Raw genomic sequence first — 21,525 nt, 5'->3', positions numbered from 1 at the left:
CTCTAGTTATTTATTTATCAAATGTCTTATTTGTTTTCCTTTTTTAAAGTAAAACAACAGTAGAATTTCATATAGAATAACACATTTTAGTTACTCTCATGTAATTTTTTTTTTAATACATTAGGGAAAAGAACCTCAGTTAGGTTTTCCAGGAGAACTCAAAGAAAATATTTGTTGGTATTGGCCATTGTAAGTATTCAATTTGTATCAGAAGGATGATTGGAATACCATGTTTATTTTTGTCTAAAAGTGAATGGCTGTAGAGTACTTTTCAAGAAAGCAAATTGATTTACTCTAAACTCATTATTCTAAATATGGAGGTGTACATCTTTTCAGTAATAATTTGCTAAGTCTTTATTTTTCGAGATTATTCATTCTTGAATTGTTTCCTGATATTTTCTTGTGGTTATCCACAGAGAATGTAAATACCCCACCTGTTTAACACAGACATTGGAAAAATGTTCTTCCTAAAATCTTTGCTCTTCATATTTTCCAAGACAGTGGCTTTAAACAAGGGTTATTTTGACCCCATGAGACATCTAATGAGGTCTGCAGACATTTTTTATTCTTGCATTTTGGGGAGGTGTGCTGCTGGAATCTTGAGGGTAGAGGCCAGAAAATCCTCACAACAAAGAATATCCCCAAACGTCTTTTGTGCCAATGTTGAAAATATTAATCTAAGGTTATCATGTAATCAAATTTATGATTAGTAAAAAAAGAAAAAGCTTTACTTTTTCCTGATTTCACATTTCAGAATGCTTTTGAGACTAGGTATGCATATAACTATGCATATAAAATAAAAATGAAAATCTTCCAGAAGACTATGTGAAATTTCCAAACACAGAAGAATTTATGATTGAAGAGGAGCAGGAAATGGAGACAATTCTAATGGCAGGGAGTGCTTTGTCAGCTGGAGTTACTGGAGAAGATAAAGCTGAGACACTGAATCCCACTCCAGTGACAACCAAATCTCTGACCATAGACTGTCTTGAATTGGCATTGCCCCCTGAACTGGCTTTTCAGCTCAATGAATTATTTGGCCCTGTTGGTATTGACTCAGGGTCCCTAACAGTTGAGGATTGTGTGATTCATATAGATCTGAATCTGGCTAAAGTGATTCATGAGAAATGGAAAGAATCTGTAATGGAGCAACAAAGACAAGAAGAGGTAGCTTATGTCAAGTTAACGCAAGATCCTTCCCTGGTTGGGCATGTTGGTCTTGATAATTCAGAACAAAAATCATCTCAGAGAACAGGCGAAAAATTACTGAGGACTTTAGCAGCACCTGAAATGCTACCCTTACTGGATCATTGGAACACTCAAACTAAAAAAGTATCACTCAGAGAAATAATGTCAGAAGAAATTGCCTTACAGGAAAAGCATGATTTGAAAAGAGAGACGCTTATGTTTGAGAAAGATTGTGCCACTAAGCCAAAAGGAGAAGCAACTCTTTAAGATATTTGCAGCCATTAACCAAAATTTCCTGGTGGACATTTTCAAGGACCACAACTATTCATTAGAACACACAGTACAATTTCTAAATTGTGTTCTTCAAGGAGACCCTATAAAAACAGTGGTAGCACAAGAATTTGTGCACCAAAATGAGAATATCACTTCTCATACTGCACAGAAGTCTAAGGAGAAAAAGGCAAAGAAATGGAAAGAGACTGAAGATATACCAAGTGAACCATCTTTCCAGGACTTTGAGTACCCAGAGAATGATGACTACAAGGCAGAGGCTTTCCTGCACCAACAGAGGAGGATGGAATGCTACAGCAAGGCAAAAGAAACTTATCAGATGGGGAAGAAAAACGTTGCCACATTTTATGCCCAGCAGGGTAGTCTCCATGAGGAAAAGTTGAAAGAAGCTAATCACCTTGCTGCTGTGGAGATATTTAAGAAAATCAATGCCTCCCTACTGCCGCAGAATGTTCTAGACCTCCATGGGCTGCATGTGGATGAGGCTATAGATTATTTGACGACAGTTTTACAGCAGAAAACTGAAGAATTTAAGCAGAATGGTGGTAAGCCCTATCTCTCTGTGATAACGGGGAGAGGAAACCACAGCCAGGGAGGAGTTGCTCGCATCAAACCAGCTGTCATTAAATACTTCACAAGCCATAACTTTAGATTCTCTGAAATTAAATCAGGGTGCTTGAAAGTCATACTAAAGTAAGATAAACATCCTTGACTAAAAAGTGTGAAGGTTTGTAACTTAAAATTAGTTTTATTTGCAGTGATTTAGTCAATTTTACATAAATGTATGTTTTATTAGTAGTAATGTCCAGTTATAAACAGAAAAACATGATGTTTTTCAAAATTCAAGAGAAGTTTAATTTTTACTGAATCAAATGCCAAATATGTTATCTATTAAAGATATTAAAGATAATTTTTACTGATTATAAGATGTCTAAGAAAATTATCAGCTGTAGTTTTAAAGATTGAAATGTTCTGATACTTTCTCAGACAGAAAATGTTACCTTTATAGTAATTGTTGTTTGATGCTTCGTAAAGTCTTAAAGGCTTCTATGAGAGGTATTTAAAGTGCTTTGAGATCTAGTAGAAGGCAATGGCAACCCACTCTAGTACTCTTGCCTGGAAAATCCCATAGATGGAGGAGCCTGGTGGGCTGCAGTCCATGGGGTCGCTAAGAGTCAGACATGACTGAGCGACTTCACTTTCACTTTTCACTTTCATGCATTGGAGAAGGAAATGGCAACGCACTCCAGTGTTCTTGCCTGGAGAATCCCAGGGACGGGGAGCCTGGTAGGCTGCCATCTATGGGGTTGCACAGAGTCGGACACGACTGAAGTGACTTAGCAGCAGCAGCAGTGCTTGATTGAATAAGTGAAGAAAGGAATATGTGAAAAATGCATGAGGACCCACATTTTCATATCTATAGTACCCAAGTAGTAGCAAAGTATTAGTTCATGATTTTATCATATATTATTTTCAACATTCTAAGACTTCTACAATTTCAGTTTTTTAAAAACTAATATTTTTATTTCCTATCTCCTTAGCTCTGCTTTTGGTGAATTTAAAGATATATTTTAAAATGTACAACACCTATGCTTGAGATGTGTGTCTTTACATTTCATGTATCATATTTTTTAAAAGCCGTCTTGGTCAAGTAGAGAAAAACATCTATTTAGGTCTCTGTAATTTACTAAAACAATATAATTTTCCAGCTATACCTTTCTTTGGTAATAAGCCTGTTCAGCATGAGGAAAGAGCAAGAATTTTGAGTAGGGACATAATGGAGAAAAAACTGTTTTGCTATTTCAAGATATTTTAAAGTGTGTCTTTTTGGTCCTTACAGAAAGTGTGGATTATGGACCAGTGTTTATGCAAGAACCAGATGATATAATTTTCCCGACTGATTCTGATGAAAAGAAAGTAGCACTGAATTGTGAAGCTCGTGGCAACCCAATTCCCAATTACAGGTAGAAATTCACTATTTATCATTTTTCTTTTCTTAAAAATTCCTTTCAGTGAGATTCTGATACACCCAGGGAGTATTATGTCTTAAGTAATTTTTACATTTGTCTTCTGATTTTTCCCTAAGATGGCTTCGAAATGGAACAGAAATAGATTTGGAAAGTGATTATCGCTACAGTTTGATAGACGGGGCCTTTATTATAAGCAATCCAAGTGAAGCAAAGGATTCTGGTCATTATCAGTGTTTGGCAGCCAACACATTTGGAAGTATTCTTAGTAGAGAAGTCGTTCTTCAGTTTGCCTGTGAGTAAAATATTGCTCTTTCCACTTATACATGTATAGTGTGTGTGTGTATATATATAGCTTTGAAGTTTATTTAGGCAAGAGCTTATGATTTCAAATTTTAAAATAATAGTATAAATTAGTCATGCTTAGAATTACGCAAACAATGTGTTTCTTCCTGACATATTTTTAAATTCCCTGAAATATGTGCCCTCTTCACATAAATAGTAGTTTGGGAGGCTAAAAATTCAGTTTATAAAAGCAGATTAAGTTTTAGAATTCAAATATCTTTTGAAATCTAGTAAGAAATAGGTTTTTAATTAGTTCTATCTGCTTTTAAAATATTTACTTACTTGATATTATTCTTCTACTGCCTATTATAGTCACTGCTGGCTATAGACTCTTCTGGACATAAGACAGCATATTCTAAAAATTCTCCTTCTAGTCAAAAAACCAAAGAAATACCTCTGAAGTGCTATTTCAGATTCTGATTATAACTTCCCTTCCAAGTGTCCCAGTTTCTTTTTTAATTGGAAAAAAGGTACCTCATGTATTCATTTATATATCTATACTACATATATTTTCTAAAATATATCATATATCTAATTTACTAAATGTATACATTTCTTGAAACTCTTGAAATTATTTTACATGAGTCTTACACAAACTTGAGGATAGATTACTGGGTGAAAAAAACTTCTGTACCATTTTTTAGTGAGTAATCCTAATTGAATTTAAATTCTTGAGGATTATAATCACTGAGAAATAGATAGGAGGGCCAGGGATCTTTGTGTTAATAATTCAAATGTAACTATAATGGCTATGTAATTCATCACAAAATGATCTTTAAGTTAGAACTGCACCCTGAAGAATGAAATAATTGATTTTTCTCTTTGTAATCTTCTTCACATATTACGTCTAATTAACCCAGAACCCAGACATCCTGTTAAAGGAATGTGAAGGAGAAAAGGAAAGGAAAAAAATGATAATGGATCCAGTTTGGAGAAAATCGAGCTAGGTACTAGAAAAATCAAAACATTATCTTTTAAAGTAGAATTGGCTAAAGAGTTCAGACTGTATACACCAAATATACCAATATAGTAGACTAACTATACTCGTTTTGTTTTTTTAAATATTATGCAGTGCATCACAGAAATCTAATATTTCTCAATTTGTAGATTTAGAAGTATCCTTTTTGTTGTTCAGTCGCTCAGTCAGGTCCTACTCTTTGTGAGTCCATGGACTGCAGCACACCAGGCCTCCCTGTCCATCACCAACACCCGGCTCTCACTCAAGCTCATGTCCATTCAGTCAGTGATGCATCCAACCATCTCATCCTCTGTCGTCCCCTTCTTCTCCTGCCTTCAATCTTTCCCAGCATCAGGGTCTTTACAAATGAGTCAGCTCTTTGCATCAGGTGGCCAAAGTATTGGAGTTTCAGCTTCAAGATCAGTCTTTCCAAGAATATTCAGGACTGATTTTTTAGGATGGACTGGTTGGATCTCCTTGCAGTCCAAGGGACTCTCAAGAGTCTTCTCCAACACCACAGTTCAAAAGCATCAATTCTTCTGCACTCAGCTTTATTTATGGTCCAACTCTCACATCCATATATGACTACTGGAAAAATCATAGCTTTGACTAGACAGACTTTTGTCAGCAAAGTAATGTCTCTGCTTTTTAATATGCCATCTAGGCTTTCCAGAGCTTTACTTGCAAGGAACAAGTGTCTTTTATTTCAAGGCTGCAGTCACATCTGCAGTGATTCTGGAGTCCAAGAAAATAAAGTCTGTCACTGTTTCCATTGTTTCCCCAACTATTTGCCATGAAGCAAATAGGAAAAGGAGTATGTCAAGGCTGTATATTGTCACCCTGCTTATTTAACTTATATGCAGAGTACATACGAAATGCTGGGCTGGAGAAAACACAAGCTGGAATCAAGATTGCCGGGAGAAATATCAATAACCTCAGATATGCAGATGACACTACCCTTATTGCAGAAGGTGAAGAGATTCTTGATGAAAGTGAAAGAGGAGAGTGAAAAAGTTGGCTTCAAGCTGAACATTCAGAAAACTAAGATCATGGCATCTAGTCCCATCACTTCATGGCAAATAGATTGCGAAACAGTGTTCAATAGTGTAGTCTTTTCAAGACAGGTGCAGCAAATCCAGGAAACATGTACTAATATCAGTGGCTTATAACTTTTTCTTTGGTTTATATTATCTGACACAAGTATACCAATTCTCAGTTGCCTCTTTTTCTCCTAAATCAGCAGTGATGCAAAATATGCAATGTTTTCTACATTATTCAGAGCAGAAATCTATTTGCTGGAAGACTCTAGGTGTCTATTTGACTGTACCTTTCTAAGATATTAAAAAAAACCCAGCCACTTCTATCAAATACTCCACCCCATGTAGAGTGCATAAGTTGGCACCAGCATTTACAGTTTAAGACTACGCAAGGAAAGCTTTCTCTACCTTCTACCTGCCCACTTACCTATCTTACCTACTCAGCATCAAGCTGTCCTGAACTTAATTTACAACAATACTTGCTTTATTTTTATTAATAACTTAAACATATGGGTAAAATATGCAATCATTAGTAGTGTCTTGTTACTCTGCTCTCACTATCCCTGACCCACCTGACTTGCTGTTGTGTTTTGGAGGCTATACATATGCATGCTGCTGCTGCTGTTGCTAAGTCGCTTCAGTTGTGTCCGACTCTGTGTGACCCCATAGATGGCAGCCCACCAGGCTCTCCGGTCCCTGAGATTCTCCAGGCAAGAACACTGGAGTGGGTTGCCATTTCATTCTCCAAAAGAACCCATAAAATGCCTGGTTGAAGCAGTCAGTCACTTACATATTGCTTCAAAATTGCTCCCCATCTTGATTCTGTTATGTCTCTGTTGATAGTGTAAAAATCAAGTCTTTTTAGGCTTTGTTCTATCTTTTGGCCAGGATATCTTTGGGGGAAAATGCAAATACAGGTAATAGAGAAGATAGAACAAAGATTCAATTTGCTGTCTAGTATACATTGGTGTCCAGAGCAGACAATGGCAACCCACTCTGGTACTCTGGCCTGGAAATTCCCATGGACAGAGAAGCTTGGTAGGCTGCAGTCCATGGGGTCGCTAAGAGTCGAATAAGACTGAGCGACTTCACTTTCACTTTTCACTTTCCTGCATTGGAAAAGGAAATGGCAACCCACTCCAGTGTTCTTTCCTGGAGAATCCCAGGGACGGGGAGCCTGGTGGGCTGCCATCTATGGGGTTGCACAGAGTCGGACACGACTGAAGCGACTTAGCAGCAGCAGCATACATTGGTGTCTAGTATACATGGGTGTCTAGTATACCTGGGTGTATATACAGAGTACTAGTATACTAGCTTAAAAGTCAATAGTCAAAAACCTAAGATCATGGCATCCAGTCCCATCATTCATGGCAGATAGATGGGGAAACAATGGAAACAGTGAGAGACTTTATTTTGGGGGGGCTCCCAAATCACTGCACATGGTGAATGAGCCATGAAATAAAAGACGCTTGCTCCTTGGAAGAAAAGCTATGACCAACCTCGACAGAGTATTAAAAAGCAGAGACATCACTTTGCTGACAAAGGTTCATCTAGTGAAAGCTATGGTTTTTCCAGTAGTCATGTATGGATGTGAGAAATGGACTATAAAAAAAGCTGAGCCCCGAAGAATTGATGCTTTTGAACAGAGGTGTTGGAGAAGACTCTTGAGAGTCCCTTGGACTGCAAGGAGATCCAACCAATCCATCCTAAAGGAAATCAGTCCTGAATATTCACTGGAAGAACTGATGCTGAATCTGAAACTCCAGTACTTTGGCCACGTGAAGCAAAAAGCTGACTCATTTGAAAAGACCCTGATGCTGGAAAAGATTGAAGGCAGGAGGAGAAGGGAACAACAGAGGATGAGATGGTTGGATGGCATTACCAACTCAATGGACATGAGTTTGAGTAAGTTCCAGGTGTTGGTGATGGACAGAGAAGCCAGGTGTACTGCAGTCCATGGGATCACAAAGAGTCAGACAGGACTGAGCGACTGAACTGAATTGATACCTGGGTGTGAACATGGGTGTGATGGGATTCTAATAGTCCGAATAGTTTTATGATTAAGGAGAGGAAATGAGGTAGGATGTCACAGAGAATAAAATGGGACTGCTTAAAGGAGAGGATACAAATGTAAAGCAAAATTAAAAATTTAGTGTCAAATTCCCTTTGCATCAGGATTTTCTATGACCAGCCTCATAGATAGAGATGAGTTCACCTTCTGTTGTTGACAGAATGCTTAATGTCCTTTAGGGCTTAAGAACTTTAGTGACTAGAGGAACTCTGATTACTTTGTACACATTTTGGAGCTGATATTAATTCTTCATATCATCATCTACTATTTATTAAAAAATGAAATATGTATTATTATACAACTAATATTTCAAAACATATATTATGAAATTTAGATAATTATTAAAACCATTTAATTAAATTAAATATTTAAATCGAACACAAATCTGTTAGATGTTTTAAATGTCATTTAATACGACAAAATTACAAATTATCAAAATGATTACAAACATAAAAACTCGGTTTACAAAGATTTAATTGTAGTTGGTATAAATTTAAGGTATAAAAGCCTTGATCTTTATACCTTAATTTAATTATGTACTACACAATTATTTTATCAACTATGGTTTTCTACTTGTGTAGTACAATTGTGATGTTCTAAAGTCACATAGAAAAGAGGATCATATTACCCAATCCAGGTTAGTTTCTGAGTTACCAACCAGTTGAATTTTGGTTGTTCCTTTCAAAGTGAGACTGTTGACTCTTGGACTCTTTTATAATTTAAACATTATTTTTGTTATATAAATAATAGTTTAAATACAGCTTTTGCATATGTTTTCACCTTTTGAAATATGATATATGTGACTAAAATAACAAACACCAAAAAAAAAAAAATATGTCATTTCATCATAGAAGACTGGAAGGCAAAAGTAGGAAGTCAAGATACTTGGAGTAACAGGAAACTTGGCCTTGGAGTACAAAATGAAGCAGGGCAAAGGCTAATGGAGTTTTGCCAATAAAATGCACTGGTCATAGCAAACATCCTCTACCAACAACACAAGACTCTACACATGGACATCACCAGGTTGTCATTACTGAAATCAGATTGATTATATTCTTTGCAGCTGAAGATGGATAAGCTCTATACATTCAGCAAAAAGAAGACCAGTAGCTGTCTGTGGCTCAGATCATGAACTCCATATTGCAAAATTCAGACTTAAATTGAAGAAAATAGGAAAAACCACTAGACCATTCAGGTATGACCTAAATCAAATCCCTTACAATTATACAGTGGAAGTGACAGATATATTCAATGGTTTAAATCTGATGGACAGTGTGCCTGAAGAACTATGGATGGAGGTTCATGACATTGTACAGGAGGCAGTGATCAAAACCATCCCCAAGATAAAGAAATGAAAAGGCAAAATAGTTGTCTGAGGAGGACTTACAAATAGCTGAGAATAGAAGAGATGCGAAAGGCAAAGGAGAAAAGGAAAAATATACTCATTTGAATGCAGAGTTCTAAAGACTAGAAAGGAGAGATAAGAAAGCCTTCCTAAGTGAACAATGCAAAGAAATAGAGGGAAAACAATAGAATGGGAAAGACTAGAGATCTCTCCAAGAAAATTAGAGATACCAAGGGAACATTTCATGCAAAGATGGACACAATAAAGGACAGAAATGGTATGGACCTAACAGAAGCAGAAAATATTAAGAAGAGGTGGCAAGGATACACAGAAGAACTATACAGAAAACATCTTCATGACCCATATAACCATGATGATATGGTCACTCACCTAGAGCTAGACATCCTGGAGTATGAAGTCAAGTGGGCCTTAGGAAGTATTACTATGAACAGCTAGTGGAGGTGATGGAATTCCAGCTTAACTATTTCAAATCCTAAACGATGATGCTGTGAAAGTGCTGCATGCAACATGCTAGCAATTTTGGAAAAATCAGGTGTGGCCACAGGACTGGGAAAGGTCAGTTTTCATTCCAATCCCAAATAAAGGCAATGCCAAAGAATGTTCAAAGTACTGTGCAATTGTACTCATCTCACAATCTAGCAAAGTAATGCTAAAAATCCTGCAAACTTGATTTCAACAGTATGTGAACTGAGAACTTCCAGATGTTCAAGCGGGGTTTAGAAAAGGTAGAAGAACCAGAGATCAGATTGCCAACATCCGTTGGATCATCGGAAAAGCAAGAGAATTCCAGAAAAAACAAAAAAAATCTACTTCTGCTTTATTGACTATGCCAAAGTCTTTGTGTGGATCATAATACATTGTGAAAAATTCTTAAAGACATGGGAATATCAGACCACCTTACTTGCCTCTTGAGAAATCAGTATGCAGGTCAAGAAACAGCAGTTAGAACTGGACATGGAACAGCAGAGTGGTAAAAATTGGGAAGGGAGTATGTCAAGGCTGTGTATTGTCAACCTGCTTTTTAAACTTCTATACAGAGTATATAATATGAAATGCCAGGCTAGATGAAGCACAAGCTGGAGTCAAGATAACCAGGAGAAATATCAATAGCCTCAGATATCCAGAAGACACCACCCTTATGGCAGAAAGTGAAGAAGAAATAAAGAGCCTCTTGATGAAAGTAAAAGAAGAGAATGCAAAGCTGGCTTAAAATTCAATATTCAAAAAGTGATGATCATGGCATCTGGTCCCATCACTTCATTCAAGTTGATGGGGAAACAATGGAAACAGTGACAGCCTTTATTTTGGGGGGGCCCAAAATCACTACAGATGGTGACTGCAGCCATGAAATTAAAGGATGCTTGCTCCATGAAAGAAAAGCTACGACCAGGGAAGCATGGCTTGCTGCAGTCCATGGGGTCACCAAGAATTGGACACGCCTGAATGACTGAACTGACTGACTAAAATAATGTGATTGTAAGATTTAATTGGACAATGTTAAATAAACATTAAATGTGTCTCCCCTAATTATATTCATAGAAAAATGACCAAATCTATATTTTATAAATTGATATGTGTTCAAATATTCTAACTATTCATATGTTAAAATCCCATTAATCATATCCTATTAGAATTATCTTCCTTTTGCATGAAAATTATGTACATTATATACATATATGAAAGTGAAGTGAAACTGAAGTTGTTCAATCGCGTCCGACTCTTTACAACCCCATGGACTGTAGCCTGTTAGGCTCCTCTGTCCATGGGTTTCTCCAGGCAAGAATACTGGAGTGGGTAGCCATTACCTTCTCCAGGGGATCTTCCCAACACAGGGATCGAACCCAGGTGCCCTGCACTGCAGGCAGACCCTTTACTGTCTGAGCCACCCAGGGGCTCCCTACTCACATACATCATATTAAATAACATGTACACATATACATCATATTAAATAAGATTTTGCAGAGTTAGCTTATTCATATACATATATCTGGCCACCCACTCCAGTACTCTTGCCTGGAAAATCCCATGGACAGAAGAGCTTGGTGGGCTACAGTCCATGGGATCGCAAAGAGTCGGACACGACTGAGCGACTTCACTTTCACTTTTCACTTGCATGCGTTGGAGAAGGAAATGGCAACCCACTCCAGTCTTCTTGCCTAGAGAATCCCAGGGATGGGGAGCCTGGTGGGCTGCTGTCTATGGGGTGGCACAGAGTCGGACACGACTGAAGTGATTTAGTAGCATACATTTATCATTTGTCACATTTTGACTAATGGAAGTCCTTTAATATTAGCTTCTTTTCCTCTTATTAACCAGAAATATATTTTAAAATATTTTAGCTTTCCTCCAATAACATCTTGATCTTGTGACTATTCCCCAAGTATATATTCAACTACTTTACATTGACCATAATGCATGTTATTTATATAGACTAAAATCTAGATGTTAGAGGTGAGTATCAAATTGATCCAAATAAGTTCTGATACTGAGGAGGATGATATTATCACTAAATCAGTTTAGTAAAGAAGACTTATAAAACCAAAATCTTTTTTAAGTTCTCAAGTTTGTATAAATAATTATATTTAATGGATGCTTATTTCTGTGGCAGACAATGTTCTAAATGTTTTAAAATATGTCAATTCATTTCATTCTAATAACCAACATATGTTTCATTACAGTGTTAAATATAAATGCATTTTACAGCTGCAACCTCTTATTTAACTCTGATAATTCTCAGTCTTTTCCTAATATAAATATATATTGTATTTGCTTTATGACATACTAATTTTGATTTTAAATTCACCTCTCAAAGTATAATTATATTATAATCTCTCAAAAATCTTTATATGTTTCCTTCATCAAAATAATTTCATAATCAATATACCAATACCAATGTGTTTAACAAAAATAAATATCAAGATAGAAATAAGAATATAATCATCCTGCATTTATTCTCATTGTTTAAATTAGATAATGTCTCTTGTTTGATTTTCCTTATGGAAATTCGAGAATTTAGGGAAAATTTGGTCTCCTTCTAGATCTAGAATTTGAGGATTTATAGTAATTATGTTAACATGTAATTTTTCCTTATATTTTCTCTTTTAATATACCTTTTCCTCTTAATTTTAAAAATTTCTTAGTCTATAGTTAGGTCCTTGAAAGCTACATTTTCTAAATAATCTTGAGATAGGACAAAAATGAATGTGGGTGTTATCAAAAGCTGAAAATATCTTCATAGGTCTTGGCTTTTGGAGGGCTGATGATAATGAAATGAGTATTGACACCTTTACTATAGATGTAGCAATGATTAAAAAGTATATCTAATATGTGGAAAAATTAATTGTAAGTGTAAAACAAATTTAGTTTCTTTTCGGTTTTGTTCCTATTCATGTCACTCATGAATCAACAAGTACATGTTAATACAGCAATTATTTTATTTTGCTAATACAGTAATCTCAACATCATCCCAAATGTGATTTATTTGACTTGCTATATGAAATCATGCACCATAAAAGATAAATATGTAAATTAGTAAATACAGGAAAAATAGATTTCATCACAAGAGGTCAAGATAGTATAAGCCATAGGTCTCATAATTATTGTGGTCATGACATAAATATTTCCTTGGGACTTCCAGTAGTCAGAGAAAAAGGAAAAATAGAAACATTTAAAGGATTCTAATTACCCCCAAGTACCTTAAGAGAAGAAATTATTTTTTTGTGTTGACATTTAATTCTCATAGAAATTTCTCATTTGACGCTTTATGTAGAGATTTTAACATCTCTGCATCAACTCAATAGGAAGTTTAATTAGCTTGACATAAAACCAAACCAATTTTTAAAATGTAACTAGAATTTAATCATGAAGCTATTCACTTCATTCATTTATAAATCTTTTTTTTTTAAGTTTTCATTTGAGCTGCTAATGAATTTGAGCAGCTGTTGTTCCTTTTAACCCACCCCTCACATGTCTAACTGTCTATCTGTGAGTAGAAATTAAGTACTCCCTAAATGAATATTTATTTATAAACATGGCTCAGCTTAGTTGATGTTAATAATGTACTTTAGCATTAATAAATATATATCTCATAAGGGTATAGTAAAAATTAATGAGATGGAGAAGTCATGTCTATGAACTGATATTAGAAAGTTCAGAAAGAAAGACATAAATAAACACAAACTTGGAGTATTATTGCTAGTGATGATTGTTTCTGGTTATCAATAAAATTATTTTTGACAAAGTATATTTTGTTCCTGTAGCTTATGTTCATCATGAGTATAATTTCCTCACCTAGTACAGTGATTTTTCTTCACTGACAAGCAAGAATACACCATATAAAACTTTGTCTCTCTATTAGCTTATTACCATGCTGATGAGAATTTTGAATTGATAATGTGACACTGCACACTTCTCAAACATCCTTCAGAAATCTTAGGCTCATAACAGTCTCTCCAAAGTTTGGATTTTTAGAAATAACTCATAACAGCAAGTCAAACATAAAATGAATCAAGAATAAAATCTCATGCTGTCTCTTGCTTCAAAAATATCTTTATATGCCATCCAGTAAATTGATAGTTCATATCTAAATTCCAACATATTGCTTTTCAGGGCATTTAAGATGATTTACATCCAGAATATTCCATTAGTTTTCCTGGAAGCAGTTGATTAAAATAACCTCCTTAACTCTTTGAGAGATTATATGATTTTTATAAACTTCGTACTTAAGTCATTTAAACTTTCATTTTCATGTAAAACTGAAAAATTACTTCTCTAGCTTTTTCTTAATTTTTTCTGCTAAAGTGAAATTGACCTTAGACTTTAAAGTCACATTACTAGCATTTAATATCTAATGAAATTATTTGAATAATTGCTAACTCTACAGTATATATTAAGCTTTATCCCATTAGTCTATGAGGTTTGTTCCTAACAAATGTATTAAATTATTTGAATATTAATCTAGATGAGTCACACTGGCATGGATGATTTTACTAGTTACAAAATTATCTAGTTTTAATAAATTAATATTAGTTTGTAATTGTGTCTTCTATAAACAAAGCAAAACTTTTTATAAAATCATTACTCAAAGAATATGTTTTAAGTTTTCCTTTAAAATAATGATACTAGATATGGTACCTATGACTATACAACCCCTTGAAAAACTATAGCATGACTTCTTTGACTGATGTCATAGAAAAATTTTAATGAAAAATACTTCCTCTTATCTTAAAGGAAAGTCATAAGTGAATCAAAGTTGAAATCTGGTCAACTGTCCTCAATTATTAACTCTTCGGTTAGAAGGCAGAAAGAAAGAGTTACTCTGGGTATTTGAATACAAGAGAATTCTATCAGGTCAGTTCAGTTCAGTCACTATCTTCTGCTACTTTTTGCAACCCCAAGGACCGCTGCACGCCAGGCTTTCCTGTCCAACACCAGCTCCTGAAGCTTACTCAAACTCATGTCCATCGAGTCAGTGATGCCATCCAACCATCTCATCCTCTGTTGTCCCCTTCTCCACCCGCCTTCAATCTTTCCCAGCATCAAGGTCTTTTCAAATGAGTCAGTTCTTCACATCAGGTGGCCAAAGTGTAGGAGCTTCAGCTTCAGAATAAGTCCTTCCAATGAATATTCAGGACTGATTTCCTTTAGGATGGACTGGTTGGATCTCCTTGCAGTCCAAGGGACTCTCAAGAGTCTTCTCCAACACCACAGTTCAAAACCATCAATTCTTCAGTGCTTAGCTTTATTTATAGTCCAACTCTCACATCCATACATTACTACTGGAAAAACCATAGATTTGACTTGACAGACCTTTGTTGGCAAAGTAATGTCTCTGCTTTTCAATATGCTGTCTAGTCTGGTCATAACTTTTCTTCCAAGGAGCAAGCGTCTTTTAATTTCATGGCTGCAGTCGCCATCTGCAGTGATTCTGGAGCCCAAGAAAATAAACTCTCTCACTGTTTCCCCATCTATTTGCCATGAAGTGATGGGACCAGATTTCATTATCTTAGTTTTCTGAATGTTGAGTTTTAAGCCAGTTTTTCACTCCTTCTTCCACTTTCATCAAGAGGCTCTTTGGTTCTTCTTCACTTTCTGCCATATGGGTGATGTCATCTGCATATCTGAGGTTATTGATATTTCTCCTGGCAATCTTGAATCCACCTTGTGCTTCCTCTAGCCCAGCATTTCACATGACATACTCTACATAAAAGTTAAATAAGCAGGGTGACAATATATAGCTTTGACCTACTCCTTTCCTGATTTGGAACCAGTCTGTTGTTCCATGTCCAGTTTTAACTGTTGCTTCTTGACCTGCATACAGATTTCTCAGGAGGCAGATAAGATGGTCTGGTAGTCCCATCTCTTTGAGAACTTTCCACAGTTTGTTGTGATCCACACAGTCAGAGGTTTAGAGTAGTCAATAAGGTAGCAGTAGGTGATTTTTGGGAACTCTCTTGCTTTTTTGATTATCCAGCAGATGTTGGCAATTTGATCTTTGGTTCCTCTGCCTTTTCTAAATCCAGCTTGAACACCTGGAAATTCATGGTTCACATACTGTTGAAGCCTGGCTTGGAGAATTTTGAACACTACTTTGCTAGTGTGTGAGATGAGTGCAGTTATGTGTTAGTTTGAGGATTCTTTGGCACTGCCTTTATTTGGGATTGGAATGAAAACTGACCTTTTCCAGTCCTGAGGCCACTGCTGAGTTTTCCAAATTTGCTGACATATTGAGTGCAATGCTTTAACAGCATCATCTTTTAGGATGTGAAATAGCTTAACTGAAACTCCATCACCTCCACTAGCTCTGTTAGTAGTGATGCTTCCTAAGGTCCACATGACTTCACATTCCATGATGTCTGGCTGTAGGTGAATGATCACACCATTGTGGTTATCTAGGTCATGAAGATCTTTTTTGTGTAGTTTTTTGCATATTCTTGCCACCTGTTCTTAATATCTTCTGCTTCTGTTAGATCCATACCATTTCTGATCTTTATTGTACCCCTCTCTCCATGAAATGTTTCCTTGGTATCTGTAATTTTCTTGAAGTGATCTCAATTCTTTCCCATTCTATTGTTTTCTCTATTTCTTGCACTGATCCATGAGGAAGGCTTTCTTATCTCTCCTTGCTATTCTTTGGAACTCTGCATTCAAATGAGCATTTGTGTCCTTTTCTCCTTTGCCTTTTACATCTTTTCTTTTCTCAGGTATTTGTAAGGCCTCCTCAGACATCCATTTTGCCCTTTTGCATTTCTTTTTCTTAGGGATGGTCTTCATCACTGCCTCCTCTACAATGTTATGAACCTCTATCCATAGTTTTTCAGGCCCTCAGTCTACTAGATCTCTATAGGAAAATTCAAATTAAGAGGTAATTTTGATAATCTAGATAAAAAGAACTTGAAGGCCTGGATGTATTGGATATAATAGGCATCTGTAGGAGGCTTCAAAATAAATAAGAATTTGCAAATTATTGAATAGAAGGGGGTGGACCTTTAAAAAGTATGAAAGAGTTAGAATGATACATATAAAGATTCTGAGTTTTGAATATTCTATTAAACTGTTCATCATGTTGTTACATAATAAAATCTCACAGATAAGAGAAGCAAGTTTCTTGGAGAATAAATGTTTTCAGATGAGTTTGTTTAGTCTGAATTTTAGAAGAAAATACCCAATATTTAAAATTACCGTTTGAATCAGTTCTAATGAGGTGGATGAAACTGGAGCCTATTATACAGAGTGAAGTAAGCCAGAAAGAAAAACACCAATACAGTATACTAATGCATATAATGGAATTTAGAAAGATGGTAACAATAACAGTGTATACGAGACAGCAAAAGAGACACTGATGTATAGAACAGTCTTTTGGACTCTGTGGGAGAGGGAGAGGGTGGGATGATTTGGGAGAAAGGCATTGAAACATGTATAATATCATATATGAAACAAGTCACCAGTCCAGGTTCGATGCACGATACTGGATGCTTGGGGCTGGTGCACTGGGACGACCCAGAGGTATGGTATGGGGAGAGAGGAGGGAGGAGGGCTCAGGATGGGGAACACATGTATACCTGTGGTGGATTCATTTTGATATATGGCAAAACCAATACAATATTGTAAAGTTAAAAAATAAAATAAAATAAATAATAATAATATAAAATTACTGTTTGATTTACCAAGGGGTAATGGGGCAGTGGTAAATTGGAAGATTCGGATTGACATATACATACTGCTGCTGCTGCTAAGTCTCTTCAGTCGTGTCTGACTCTGTGTGACCCCACAGATGGCAGCCCATCAGGCTCCCCGGTCCCTGGGATTCTCCAGGCAAGAACACTGGAGTGGATTGCCATTTCCTTCTCCAATGCATGAAAGTGAAAAAGGAAAGTGAAGTTGCTCAGTTGTATTAATATGGACCTACTGTATAGCACAGAGAACTCAACTCATTACTCTATTAGTGGTCTGTATGGGAAAAATATTCTAAAAAGGAGTGGAGATATATATATATATATATATATATATATATATATGTATGTATAACTGATTCATTTTGCTGTGTAGCTGAAGCTAATGGAACATTGTAAATCAATATACCTCAATAAAAATTAAAAAAATAAAATAACAACAATATACAAAATAAAATAAAATAAAATACTGGTTGATGCTCAGAAAAGGCAGGCAGAGACTATCTACAGAACACAAGGAGAAGTCATAGGGATGGTTCATCAAAAGAAATTATATTAGGAAGAAAAGAGGACTAAGAATTAACCTTTTGGAATATACAGATTTCTCTGATAGAAAGATGAGTGAAGATAGAAGTTAGTGAAGAAGACAAGAAAAGGATCATCTGAGAAGAGCAGCAGAAAACAATAAAATAGAGTAAAATATAACTGACATTCAGAATTTTAAGGTGGGAGCTATCACATCAAATGCTGTAATTCTCATAAAAGAACTTTGAATTTTGAAACTTTTAAAAGTCAATTTTAGTAATGATTGAGACAAATCAGGATTAAAGGGATTAAGTATAAGACATTATGAGGGTTTCCCAGGTGGTGCTAGGGGTGAAGAACCCACCTGCCAATGCAGGAGAAATAAGAGATGTGGGTTTGGTACCTGTGTCAGGAAGATCCCCTGCAGGAGGGCATGGCAACCCACTCCAGTATTCTTGCCTGGAGAACCCCACGGACAGAGGACCCTGGTGGGCTACAGTCCATGGGGTCACACAAAACCGTGGATTAGGATTTTGACTGTAACAGTAATGAGGACGTTTAACAAAGTTTTGTTGATATGATATGACATGACATGACAGTGAAACATAGCAGTATTTGGGAGTAGAAAGAAGGGACTCAGTGTTGAGGAAGATGCTGAAAATACAAATTTCATTTGTGAAATGAATTTCTCCTTTCTAAGTAAAATATAGGTTTCCTCTTAATTTTCATCTTCTTCCAGGGAAATGTCATGCAGAAGATACTGAATGTTGTAAAGAATATGTGGAGCTAGAAAAATATTAGAGTTTATGCTCTCACATTTTGACCTGCAAACTTTAAGGACTCTAAAACCAGTCAGGGAGCAATAATATCCTGTGAATATTTCTTTCTTTTTTTGTTTTAATTTTTTCAACACAAATTCTCATTCAATATCCACTAAAATTTGTTCATTTTCAATAAAACACAACTATTATCTCAAGAGAAGTAGAATTTTTTTTTCCCTGTCATAACTTTGTAACACTCAGTGGAAGAATCACATGGTAGTTAGGTTTAACTGATATTTTCCCATTCCCAAAATTCCCCAAAGAAGAGAAACTGAAAGCATAACCCCTGCTGCTGCTGCTGCTGCTGCTGCTGCTAAGTCACTTCAGTTGTGTCCGACTCTGTGGGACCCCATAGACGGCAGCCCACCAGGCTCCTCCGCCCATGGGATTTTCCAGGCAAGAGTACTGAAGTGGGGTGCCGTAACCCCTAATCAAGACCAAATAGTCAGCTGTGTGCTGCTCAGAAGGGTCTCTGGACCTGTGAGTTCGTGTTCCTAGTCTGTGTGGCTTTTCTGCAATGTTTCTGAGTCTTAGTGCTTTGTGTATGTTTTTAGTCAAAATTTAGTATTAGTATTTTGAGAAAATTATGGGAGTTCATTTGGATTTCTCATAAATCCTATAGGCTTATCTGTGCATCTGAAACAGATTAAAAAAAAAAAAAACTTTTCAACTTATTGCAATAGACACTTTTTCAACTGTAAATTATGCTGTATAAGTCTGTGTTGGATGCTCAAATTGAAATATGATAAGCATACTCTAAAACTTTGTTTAGGATATCCTCCCACATTGACCATTTAACCTAGTCTGTAAATTTGACAAGACTGTACCTCTAGGTCATGTTTACTGGACTTACAGTCTGCTGCTGCTGCTGCTGCTGCTAAGTCGCTTCAGTCGTGTCCAACTCTGTGCGACTCCATAGATGGAAGCCCACCAGGTTCCTCCATCCCTGGGATTCTCCAGGCAAGAACACTGGAGTGGGTTGCCATTTCCTTCTCCAATGTAGGAAAGTGAAAAGTGAAAGTGAAGTCTCTCAGTCGTGCCCAACTCTTCGAGACCCCGTGGACTGCAGCCTACCAGGCTCCTCCGCCCACGTGATTTTCCAGGCAAGAGTACTGGAGTGGGGTGCCATTGCCTTCTCCAGGACTTACAGTCTAGGTTTAAACTAAAGTGGGATGAGGATGACTTCTCTATTGCGAGGTTACTTTCTTTACATTCTGTGGGACTTAAAGGCCAAGCATGGACTTTGTTGGGTCATGGTAATCACCTCATAAGACATTAAGCCTGTCTCTGTGGACATGTATGTGTTTACTTTGGTTTTGCCAAAAAGTTCATTCAAGACTTTCCATAACATCTTACAGAAAAATCCAAATCAACCTTTTGGCCACCCAACATTGTCTTTCTTTTAAAAGATTTTTAAAATGTATTTTATTTTTTCATTCAGGGTTCAAATGACATATATAATATTATGTTGATTTCATATGTACAACATGGTTCAAAATTCATGTATGTTGTATATTTGTTGGTTACCACAATAAATCTAGTTAACGTCACTTTATGTAGTTGAAAAAAATCTTTTTTGGTGTGATGAGAATATTTGCTTTTAGCAACATTAAAGTAGTCAACACAGTATTACTAAATGTAGCCACCATGCTGTAAATTACATGCCCATGACTTACTTCTTTTATGACTGGAAGTTTTTACCTTTTGAACTCCTTCACCCACCCCTCACCTTTTGCCTCTGGCAACCACCAATACATTCTCTGTTATCTACGAGCTCAGTTTTTGTTATTGCTTTATTTAAAATTCCACATGTAAGTGGCATAAAGTATTCATCTTATCTCATTTAGGACAGTGCCCTCAAGATCTTTTCATGATGTCACAAAAGACAAGACTTCATTAATTTTTATGGTTGAACAATAGTCCATTATATATATCACATTTTCTTTATTCATTCTTCCATTAATGGGCACTTAAGTGGTTTCCAACGGAGAAGGCAATGGCACCCCACTCCAGTACTCTTGCCTGGAAAATCCCATGGATGGAGGAGCCTGGTGGACTGCAGTCCATGGGGTCGCCAAGAGTCGGACACGACTGAGCGACTTCACTTTCACTTTTCACTTTCCTGCATTGGAGAAGGAAATGGCAACCCACTCCAGTGTTCTTGCCTGGATAATCCCAGGGATGGGGGAGCCTGGTGGCTGCCGTCTATGGGGTCACACAGAGTCGGACACGACTGAAGTGACTTAGCAGCAGCAGCAGCACGTGGTTTCCAAATCTTGAATACTGTAAATAATGCTGCAGTTAACATAGCAGATATCTTTTTGAGTTAGTGTTTCCATTTTCTCAAATACTAAAAGTAGAATTGCTGGATCATATGATAGTTCTATTGCTATTTATTTAGGGAACTTCACAGTATTTTCCATAGTAACTACACCAATTTACATTCCCACCATCATGCCACTTGAGTTTCCTTTTCATCACATCCTGGGCACTACTTGTTAGTTCTTATCTTTTTGATAATAATCAGTTTAGCAGGTTTCCCCAATTATTAGTGATATTGAGCATCTTTTTATGTCTCTGTGATCCATATGTATGTCTTTAAGAAAATGTATATTCAAATCTGTCCATTTCCAGTTGGATTGTTTGTGTTTATTTTGCTACTTAGTTGCATGAGTTTGTGTATATTTTTAATATTAATAATATTAATATTAATAAATATTAAATATTATCAGATATATGATTTGCAAATTTTTCCCCTATTCAGCAGGTTACTTTTCACTTCATT

General features: G+C 36.2%; 1 protein-coding gene across 1 annotated transcript in view; it reads left to right on the top strand.

Annotated features, from left to right (window-relative positions):
* The window catches only part of CNTN5 (contactin 5), a 1,653,888-nt gene that overhangs the window by 1,034,032 nt on the left and 598,331 nt on the right, over positions 1-21,525 (top strand). The window contains exons 5-6 of the mRNA XM_061440146.1: positions 3,320-3,443; positions 3,566-3,741. Coding sequence (XP_061296130.1) covers positions 3,320-3,443; positions 3,566-3,741 — 300 coding nt within the window. The remainder of the gene's footprint in view (positions 1-3,319; positions 3,444-3,565; positions 3,742-21,525) is intronic.

The sequence above is a fragment of the Bos javanicus genome, chromosome 15 (assembly GCF_032452875.1).
Source record: "Bos javanicus breed banteng chromosome 15, ARS-OSU_banteng_1.0, whole genome shotgun sequence".
In the NCBI taxonomy this organism is placed as follows: domain Eukaryota; kingdom Metazoa; phylum Chordata; class Mammalia; order Artiodactyla; family Bovidae; genus Bos; species Bos javanicus.
This window is presented reverse-complemented; position numbering and strand designations above follow the sequence as displayed.